The 11090-nt window shown below is 31.6% G+C and overlaps 1 protein-coding gene across 4 annotated transcripts in view; it reads left to right on the top strand.

The window, feature by feature from the left end:
- The window catches only part of LOC108753723 (hemicentin-2), a 225837-nt gene that overhangs the window by 133888 nt on the left and 80859 nt on the right, over nucleotides 1–11090 (top strand). For all 4 annotated transcript variants that reach the window (XM_018495583.1, XM_018495586.1, XM_018495585.1 and 1 more), the window contains one exon: nucleotides 2101–2262. In XM_018495583.1, coding sequence (XP_018351085.1) covers nucleotides 2101–2262 — 162 coding nt within the window. The remainder of the gene's footprint in view (nucleotides 1–2100; nucleotides 2263–11090) is intronic.

Below are 11090 nucleotides of genomic sequence, written 5' to 3'. Positions count from 1 at the left end.
AAATACATTTATAACATGAATCTTATATATTATGCTATTTAATTGTTATAGTTAGCAAACAATAAGATAAACAAATTTATCTTTATATACAATATATATGTACATATATATAAGTACTACAAAAACTTAATCTTATTGCTATGAAATATGTAATGCGTCATTCCTATTTTAACACAGTTGTTAAATATATTTTAGTACTCTTAAGTATACTTTTGAATTATTTAAAATAATTATTCTAAATTTCTGGTTAGTTATCCGCCGTAGCATTTGCAGCAGAAATTAAAAATTGAAAGGTGCTAATTTATTTGCGATAAATTCACAAGCGCAAATTAAAAGAAATATTTAATCTTATGACGAAAAGAGAACAATTTAATTTAATTTAATTAAGAATCTTAATTTAATTAGATTAAGATTTAACATTATTCACCTACATATTTATCATTTGTTTCCGGGATAAAAATGTATAAGTTCATTACACGTAATCTGATATTGCGCATTTATATGCTTCACACAAGGCAATTCGATAGAAACACCGTGATTGGCCGCGAGGTTTATACCTAATGTTTTATGCATTCTCTTTCTGCAATGATCTTAAAGCATCAACAGAGGAAGGAAACAAGCAACCCATCTGAGGAGAATGCGGGCAGGTCTGCGGCATTCCCCTGGAGGTTGAGATCGTATTTCCGGCTCTCACAATTTTACTATTTATGCAATATTGTACTCGGTCCCATCGGATCACAAGATAGGTCGTAGCATTTGAGCAGGGGCGAAGTTACTAAGTACCGCTAAAACCAGTTCTCCACTTCGTAAACTCTGTCCTTTGTTAAGCAGTAACGATTGTAATTGCGAGAAATACGAAAATTATTTGCGAGAAATATAAATGCTTTTTTTACTTACATTACGTGTATTTATATTTGTAAAATAATTTTATGAAAATAATTATTTTAATATTCATATTTTCAAGAGAGATAGCCTGGTCTATTATTTCTTTTTATTTGTGTATTCTTTGCTTTTGTGGAAAAATTATAACAGTTTTGCGCACTGAGGATTTAACAATTAAAGTTCTCTAATGAAATTTGTTTATATTAAAATATCAGTGAAATTAGAATGGAAGAATACACAACCTGTTATCTAAAAGAGATTTTCTGTTCTCGTTTGACGTCATATTAAAAACAAGATGCAGCAAGATGTGTCTCACCCGTTGCAGATTATAATTAAATTTTATGTTATATTTACATAATTGCATTCTTTTTAATACTTTAATGTTTAATTAAAATAAATTTTATGATCATATTACTGTGTATATATGCATATAGTTGATATAATAATATATTTTACTTTACAATTTTTTGCAGTTATATGAAGTAATAAATATATTTCATGTGGTTGAATGTAATGGTCGTTTATCTTTTTCGCTTTATTTACACAAAGTCGATGTTCGAACAGGATTATTTTAATATGACATATCTCCGTACCAAATCTCTTTCCTGTATCATGCAATACATAGATTGCTATTATTTACATAAGAGCAATATTTTGTACCATTATCATTTTATTATAACTTTTTTATATCTGTAGAAATAATTATTTTGCATGCCCGTCAAGAGGCATTAAAAATGCTTGACGCATTTTTAGATGGAATCCGATCAGTTATGTTAATCCAATTTAAATATCAACTCAAATATATATATGTGTGTGTTGATATAGCTCCATGTTTTTTTTTAGTAATACTTATTTTAATTAAAATCCAATATATATCTCTCATATATCGTTATGAACATGTCTATCAAATTAAACAGATCTTTTTTGGATATTTAATTTGCTAAATTAAAGTATTTTTTATATTAAAAATGCGAATATTCAGCATATTTTATTTCATTATGTTTCATTTTTCATATTTTTACCTATTTTTTACTTCTTATTGTAAATAAATTGTTATTGTAAATTGTATTCTAATTAGTAAATTAAAAAATATTGATGAAAACCAATAAATAAATATCAAAACTTTGATAAAAATTTATAAATAAATAATTAATAAATAGTTATTTGAATATTTATTTACATTTTTTCTGATTGTGGCAATTAATATTTGTGTTTCAGATATCGTGGATTCGGCGACGTGACTTTCACGTTTTAACAAGCTCGATGTTCACATACACGAACGACGAGCGATTTCAAGTACTGCATCCCGAGGGCTCGGACGATTGGACCCTTCAAATAAAATACGTCCAAGAAAGAGACAATGGGACGTACGAGTGTCAGGTAATGTAATCTCCTACATGAACAACCCTACGGGTTAATTGATTCAATGTATTTTAACAAGTGTTTCTCAACTTTTATCGCGCGATGTATCATTCTCAGTTGCTCGTTTTATTATTGTCTGTTGTTTTTCTTTTCTTTTCTTTTTTTTTTTTTGAAGAGTAAAATTAACGAATCACTCGATTTATGCTGATAACACATCATTTTTTGCGGTTTATTATTATTAATAATATTTACCGTTGGACTCCCTAATATAACTTCCAAATTACTATCTTTGGATGTACATTTCTATCTTTAGATCGATGAATTTCAATAATTACATGCTACATGAAAGTATATGAGCGTATATCATTAAGTGATGTACAGATGCGTATATATACAGCGGAAGTAATAAATCCTTCTATTAATAATTCCAAACATCACTAATTATGCGCACCGCAATGTATGCGTCATCAATTTGGCATTAAGTCGATGTATATTCAATATCTAATGTTATAAAATATTTATCATTGCAAAACATTATTCTCTTTTATAACTTTTTGTTAATATAACTGATATTTACAATTAGTAAATTATTAAAAGAAAAGTGAAAAGAGATGATGTAAGTAACTCGGTCTAAATTAAAAATATATTGGACCGAGAAAAAATTTCACGAGGATGCTATAAAAATCACTCCAATGTGAACAGAAAATAATTTTGATGTCCAGTTAATGGCTCCATAATTAGAGAACTAATCCGAAATTAGAGAACTTTTTCGTCGCGTCGCGTCGCTAGGAAATATAATTAAGTACGATATTGGGAACACTAACACGTAAATCCGTATGACGTGAGCAATATGGATAAACCGTTCTTGCTGCATATTCATACATTTTTCCGGCTAATGGAACGACAAACACAAGCTCGCGGCAAATACTTGCGAGCGTGAAAGAAATCGGACAGCGTGAATAATGAGACATGATGCCCGCTTGCGTTCGCTGTCGAGTAAACTCTGAAAACCTGTAGCAGTCTTTGACCTTTCTAAAGTTTCTCCGGATAAAGGCTCAAGTTTGGGATAGCAAAGACGGCCTTTTATGTTAATTTTGAGGTGCGAATATAGTGTAGCCACGAAACTTTTTCCAATGAACTTAGAAAACCACCATTTTCGCATTGCTCGCTTTCTCTATTTTACTTCGAGAGACACTTCCGGCTTATTGTCGTAACCAACGATCTTTAGAGACTTTAATTGATTATCGGCAAGTGAGTAAAAGATAGGACATTATCCTTTAAACTCTGTGTATTTTTTGCGAAAATGTTAATAAAAATGTTTCAAAATCAATCATTAAATTCTCAATTATAAAGATCATAAAGTCGGAATTCATTTAAGAATATAAAGCAGAATGAAATATAGAATAAAATATCTATAATAATAGATACAGATATTATATTTAATACATTGGAAGAAATGAAATGATACATAAAACGATTAACAACAAAATCCATTTATTATAAAATAACGTTATAATTAAATGATATACAATAATGAAAATTAATAATTCAATGTACAACGTAATATTAAAAGCCGATTACATCATTGAAATTTAGATTGTACTTTTAGACAATAATATAATTATAATGAAGCTAATGAATATTATATAATTTGGTGCTAGTTATACTTAAATAATTCGTCTATAATGACTTAATCGGAATACAAAATAACTTATTATACAGGAATCTTTATTTTTATTCATTAAAAGTACTTTATGAATTATTTTGAAGCTTTTTCATTTTACGGTCAGGCCTCTAGGAATAACTCGAACGGTTAATTAACTATTATTGTACTAAAGTTTTTTTAAAATTATAACTAATTTGAATGATATATATAACACCTATTAATCGACACCGGTGTCCAACTTGATCAAAAATAAAATGCATATCATAGCGCTTTTATAATCGGCAAAGAATTGATTTTGAAACTAAATAAATGTCTACCAACTATTGCTGAATGACACGGCGTTCCATCTATTTGACCATAAAAAGAGAGAAGAGACGAGTGTGATTGTATGGTCCCAATGCAACTCTCGACATCTCATTATGCAACGAGATCATTGAGCGTGGAAATCACTGTGTCACAAGGTCGATAATACGTGGGTGTCTTCCTGACTATATAACGTGTATATTATAACGCTTGAGATGAGTATCGCCCACACAATGTCCAACGGTCCGTCATTGCGGTTTCTAATTAAAAGTCATGGGGGGATAAACGTCCGAAGCGATTGCTTGTCTCACAATGACGAACCGCATAGTCGGATAACGAATTACTCGTTAATCTTAGCGTGTAACAGTGTCCCAAGCCACTGTATCAGTTATTATACCATGCACTGAATTACAGTTCCTCATTTCTCGAATCCGCGTAATCGGATTTGTTTATTATAAATAAAACTAACTATTTAAAGTGACATAAAAATTAATTATAGATAAACTTGCATTATGCAGATCATATTGCCATAATTTTCGATATCTTTACGCAAGTAAATCGGAATTTATATTTTGCACGAATAAAATTAAATCATGTATGCATATACGTGTGTAATAAGGAGGGTGCAAATTATACCGGATTAAGATAATTGCTTTCTGAAGTTCTTGCTTGAATATGAAGTTCATCGCGACTACATAACTTCGATAATTTGACTGCTAACAATCATATCCTTGATGGAACATGCACTTTTGGAAGAGATCTTTGATTCATTGGACATGATCGAATGTTGCCGTTTTTTTCTGTTCTTTCCTTTGTAAACTACATTCTCTTTTCATAGATCTTGTCTTCGAATAATGTTTACAAAATTAGATAAATTAAGATGATGCTACACAACAATAAGCATCAAAGTTTCTCGCGAGTTCTTCTATCTCCGTTATTGCCCCAGCAAACATTTTAGCGTGAAAAAGCAGCAGCGCAGCTATCGCAAACGACAGATATAGTGCGGTGACCATTTTATTGCGAACGTCGTGGCAATTAAGTGTAATTGAAGATGGAGCGATGGAAAGCTTTGGGAGTAATCGAGATCTCACTATTGCGCGCGCAACATCTGTAAAAATTGCGAAAAACGAATAATATGTACTTTCATTGTTTGTAACGTATTTTTCATTTTTTTTTTACAAAATTTTATTCAATTAAAATTTAAAGCGTCTATCTTTTTTGTTGAATATGAAATTATTCGGCACATAAAAAGTATAAATTGTTATTTTATTTAATTTGGAAAATTTAACAGTTGAAAATATAATTAAAATTTTATTACATACTACGTGCACGCACAATATGCACAATTATGCACGCCAAAATACATTTTATGTATTGTATAAATATTTTAATTTATATTTATTTTATTTATGTTTGCTTATTTTTATCCGTAATTTATGGCACTATATTTCTTTATAATGAATTTTATATAGTATTAAAATAGTAAATTGTCCAAAAATTACTGCTCTCGTAAATTTGAATGCTTCTCCACAGCTTTTACAATATCATTTTTATTTTATCGAAAGACACAGATTTAAGACGCGCTGAAATATTTTAACTTCAAATCTCCAATATTTTTGCATTTAATAATTTAGTATACCGTAGAGCCGTTTGCTTATCGCCAGGTAGAACTGTTGAAAAATACGAGACAAAACTGTGCAATGCTCCAAGCGTCTTCATCGCAATTACATGGACCATGCAAGCCGGAAGTAGCGGCAGTATTAAATGTCGGGTTTAATTACACGTCCAGCCTTACGACGGCTACAAAAAGAAATTAATTAAGGCAAACCTTGAGTTGTTACGTAGTACGTAAGTCAAGGTACTTAACTTTTTACGCGTCTTCGAAGGAGTAATGGAAAGCTCGTTTCGCGCTTATCGCAAGCTTCGTCGTAGCCGCAGCTGGCTACGGCTGGGATTGGTTGTATACCTACAGCTGCACGGAAAGTGGGTCGCCTGTGAGACACACAGCACGAGAAGTCCCTTCGGCGCTGAAGATAAGTACTTTCTCACCTCGGCTCGTGTCGAAGCAAACGCAGTCACGATCGTGGGGCTCGTTAAGCTTTTGGACGAAGTTTATGCCCGCGCTGCGAAACGCTGGGCTAAACCGAGATTCTGATGGAGGTTAAATTTGGCAGTTAATCTCGAACGAAGCCCAAGGATTTATGTCCGACAATACGCTCCGTACGATATCTTACTTTGTTCGGGATTAAAATACAAGCGCTCGCGTGACATTTCATTAATTTGCGAAATTACATTGATCATTAATTACGTAATAATTTAGATGTCTCATTCGCTCTTTCCATAAACATTAGACTTCTCTTAACTTTACTTATTATTTATACGAGGCACTTCAGAATATATCGTTATTACTATTAAAGAATACGCAATCAAATTGAAATAGTATCGTTATACTATACTATTGAAACATTAATTTATTTTACTATAATAATATAATCTGCAAGTCTAAATAGTAAAAGTACTACTGTGATTTAACATTTTTTTGAAAGATAATTATAGTAATTGTCTATAATTTAGTTAATATGAACTATTTCGAAGTCAAATCAGGCTATTTAATATCCGGCTATCTACGTATCCTTAATTTTATGCCATTTCAACGAGCGCTAATGCAAAGCCATCATAATCGCGACTTCTTATAGTGGTGAATACATTTCTTAGGGATAAAAACTGCGAAAGTAGCTCAGCAGGATCGTTAAGCTCTCAAAAAGGTTCATTATTAAGCTTTCAATGCAACAATTTGTCATAGTTCGTTCAACGAGACTTGTATCCGATACTTATCTGTAAGAACTAATTCATTAGTTTTACCTTTCCGTAACGACATGATTCTAGCATAATATGAATATTTCTTGCGTTAATTGAAAATGAACGCTTCGAATGTGCCGAGTTTAATTGAGCTCGAACCACTGTTGCATATTTTTGCAGTCGGAACTTTCAGAGTGTACGGACAACATGTGGGCACCGCTACGTGTTAGAAATTTATGATACGAAGAGTATATAGCTGCAGGGCTCTCTTGTGTTTATGCGAGCGAATGCACGCATAATTTGGCTAATAAAGTAGGAGTACTATGGAACATAAAGAAGCTTTAGGTGTTTAAAAAGGATTGAAAGAAAGAAAAATGATTAATATTTAGCGAAAATGAGATAATAAAAATTAAATTAACATCTTAATTTTTAATATTCAATTTGTGCATAAAATAATGATTTAATAATGTCATGAATTATTATTATTAATTATCACGCGTTCGTTAGTGCATTTTCTAATATTTTAATATTTTGGAATTATAATCTATTGGAGATTTTTGCACATTTTATGTTTAAGTTTTTTTTTGCGAATAAATTACATGATCTTATTTTACTTCTAATGAATTTTGTTTTAATGGAATTTTTAATCGAAAATTATCTACGAGAACAAAACTGAACTTTAATAACTGTAACAAAAGATACAAGAATATTAAGAGCATTAAGAATATTAAGAATATTAAGAATATTAAGAATAAAATATTGTAAATCAACATGAGTGATATTTAATAAGGTTCACACACAAATACTTTATAGCAATAATATAATGCAATAAAACCGATCGCGTTTATACATTTCGCCCATTTGCAAATATTGCAAAGGAATCATCGAAATGCATGCGTTAGATAATGTATGCGATAGGTAAAGAAAAATATGAGGTCGAAAAAATTTACAAATTGGAGTTCTCTTTCCTTTCCTCTCTCTCTCTCTCTCTCTCTCTCTCTCTCTCTCTCTCCTCCTCCTCCTCCTCCTCCTATTAGAAAAAATGGTTTGTTGGATTTATTTTACAATTTATAGGCAAAAAAGCATTGTCGGAGTTTGACCTGTGAAACATTTTATTCAGTTACATAACTCATTTTTGTGAATAAATCATTAGTGGCGAAATCAATTTTTCAGTTACCAATATGCCAATTTTTTTCTCACTTGTTAATACACAACGTAACTAATATACCAATTTTTTTCTTGCATATGTGATATAGTGTTTTCTTTTAATTACGTTAATATCTATAATCTTCTTGATAAAAAAATTTATAAATTTTTTTAATTAAACATAAATTTTTTTATTATTAATAATAAACAAACTTTACGATATCTAATGTGAAACTTACATACCTACCATAAAAGTTTATGCATATTTCGAGTGTTTCCGAAATACACCGAAAATATATTGTGTAACTAAATATAATTAAGAATTGTTTGCATAATTAGTTTAGATTTCCTTACTAGCAGTAGTTGTCCTTTTCGTACAATAGATTTCTGTACTGTTTTATACGGCAACACTTAATCAAACGTGAATACTGCGTCCGCAGCTGGCGTTACCTATTTACGACAAAGCGATACTAACCCGCGACTGGGTTATAAAACTGGAGCGTTCACGTTCTGTAGATCCCATCAGCATTCGAGGCGTGTAACAGTGCGGCGGATGAAATAAATCTATATCTCCCCGTATACCATGTAACGATCGGTGGACCGTGTCACCGTTGAGAGGGAAGAAAAAAAAGAATTCTTCAATCTGATCGCACTTTCGATCGAAAGGGTTCTCGGGATTACCGTCAAAGCATGATGCCAATTTTTACAGTTCGCCGAAACGGAGAATGTGCACCAGCTGGAACTGTGCACAAATAACATAACTACGTACAGTATGTTACGTAAATCGCGATTCCGCTGGAATTGGAACGAGCGTTTCGGAATTCGTGTACGACGAACGGGAAGTCAGCTGGGAAATATAGTATGTAGAAATTAACGGATGAGTATCATCTGCTGACAAACATGATTCGTCGTCTATTACGTTGACGAAGAGACGAGATTGATACGAGACGGCATATAGCGAATTTCATGAATTTTATTCTCTCATATCTTTAATACGTAGATACATTTGCGAAACGTAAAACAATGAAAATAAATACGAGATTGAGATTTTATTCAGTCTATTAAAAACACAATGGAATATCTTAAAAACATTTTCATTGAGTTTCGCTTAATTCGTTTTGTGTGTATATGACAAATAAAAATAATTCTGCTAAAAATATATATAAATAAATACAATCGGATTGTATTTATAATAAACATATTATATTCACCAAAAATACAATGAGCAAATAAAAACGCAGAGGCTAACTTAAATTTCAGCGTCTCTTCAGTTGAACGATAATTTAATTTAAAAGATGTGTAGAAACAGAAATCCAATTTATAAATTACATTTAATATCATCTTTTTAATCTAATTTAAAAAGAAAAAACGTAGAAAACTTTGTTTCTGTAATAGAGATTCTGTAATATGAAACTGTATTTATTAAAAATGTTCAACGACAATTCATCGGAAAATATTTATCGAAGAGAAAAACAGAATAATATACAGACTAAGCAAATTAACAAACGAGCATCTAACTTTCCTAGTCTAACTTCAATCTTCATTACATTTGCCAGTAAACAATTTAGCACGCGAGTAACCTAAATAACACGGTAATACGAAAACGGATAAGCTTGCGCCGCAGCATTGCGAGGCAGCTTTGCGAAAATAAAACAATAATAGTTTGTAATGCGTAAGCAATACAACACACAGTGCGGTACATTAAAGTTGCATTCGAAGATAAACATAGCTACAAAACGGATGATCATACGCCAACATTAATTTAGTAAAATTACGTTATGCCCTTTCACGAATCGCAATGGTAATTATCGACTTCTACCTATAGTTCGCCTGCAGATATTTGAAATAAAATTGCAGCGAATAAGAACGCAACGTTTACATCATAATTATTATGCTAATTGATCGAATTTATTATCGACGTAATATGTGTGTAATATTTCACATTAAAGTCATGTGACGTGCAACGTAAATATTGCGTGTCATCATTAGAATTTTCGTAATTGCGTTGTGCTTTGCGTTGTTATTTATTCGTTGCGTTATCATTTATACGCCAATAATTACAACAAATAAAGAACAAAAATTTCTTTTAATGTAACTCGCTTGTTGCATTTATCCACTCAAGCAACCATTAACATAACTAAGTTAAGTAACGCAAATGTTACGAAATAGAACGAGGGAACGAGAATTTATGGGATAGCTTCTCGAAAACTCGCTAGGCAAGGGGGCCTAGCGGGAGTTGAGATCAAGTTTCCGCGATTGGAGTTAAGGATTAAACGCACAATAACGCATTTTAGTTGCGCGCGCGCGTCAGTTTTGGATGAGAAGAAAGGATAACTTTCGCGATACGCGCTTTAACGGGGCGAAAGTAACGAATAATTGAGTTAAGCGAGGAGAGAGAAAGCAATTTCCTCCGAGTTTGCGGACCTTTTGTGAAAACCCGGCATCCCCGAGCATCGACGCACCATTGGCTTCGTACTTTGACGTCCTTTCGTCGATTCGTCCTAGGTTCATATTATTGCACGAGCTGAGAATTTTTATAAAATTTCGAACATTCGAGCGTTATTAGTTTTAAAGAATAACAGCGATACCGTCGTCATCGTTTAAAGGAAGATTTATAATCGGAAGAACAGTGCAAATTGGAACCGTTACATAACATTCCGAGATCGATGACATAAAATCTTATCTTATTAGCGAAATGTGCAGTGCTTACAATTCACTAAAATGCGGAATCTAATTTATGATTCCCGATTATGACATTAAAAATTTTAAATTTTAAAACTTAATTATTAGTAAATGTGATTCTGGAAATTGAGAATTGAGAAAATGAAATTATTAATGAAATCATTGATTTTCGAGAAAATTGAGACATACAATGTTACTTCGAATTTTGATTAAATTTAATTGAATCGACGACATATGCATATGTGTGTGT

The sequence above is a fragment of the Trachymyrmex septentrionalis genome, unplaced genomic scaffold (assembly GCF_001594115.1).
Source record: "Trachymyrmex septentrionalis isolate Tsep2-gDNA-1 unplaced genomic scaffold, Tsep1.0 scaffold70, whole genome shotgun sequence".
Lineage (NCBI taxonomy): Eukaryota > Metazoa > Arthropoda > Insecta > Hymenoptera > Formicidae > Trachymyrmex > Trachymyrmex septentrionalis.
The sequence above is the reverse complement of the archived record's forward strand: the minus strand, read 5'-3'. Positions and strand labels throughout refer to the sequence as shown.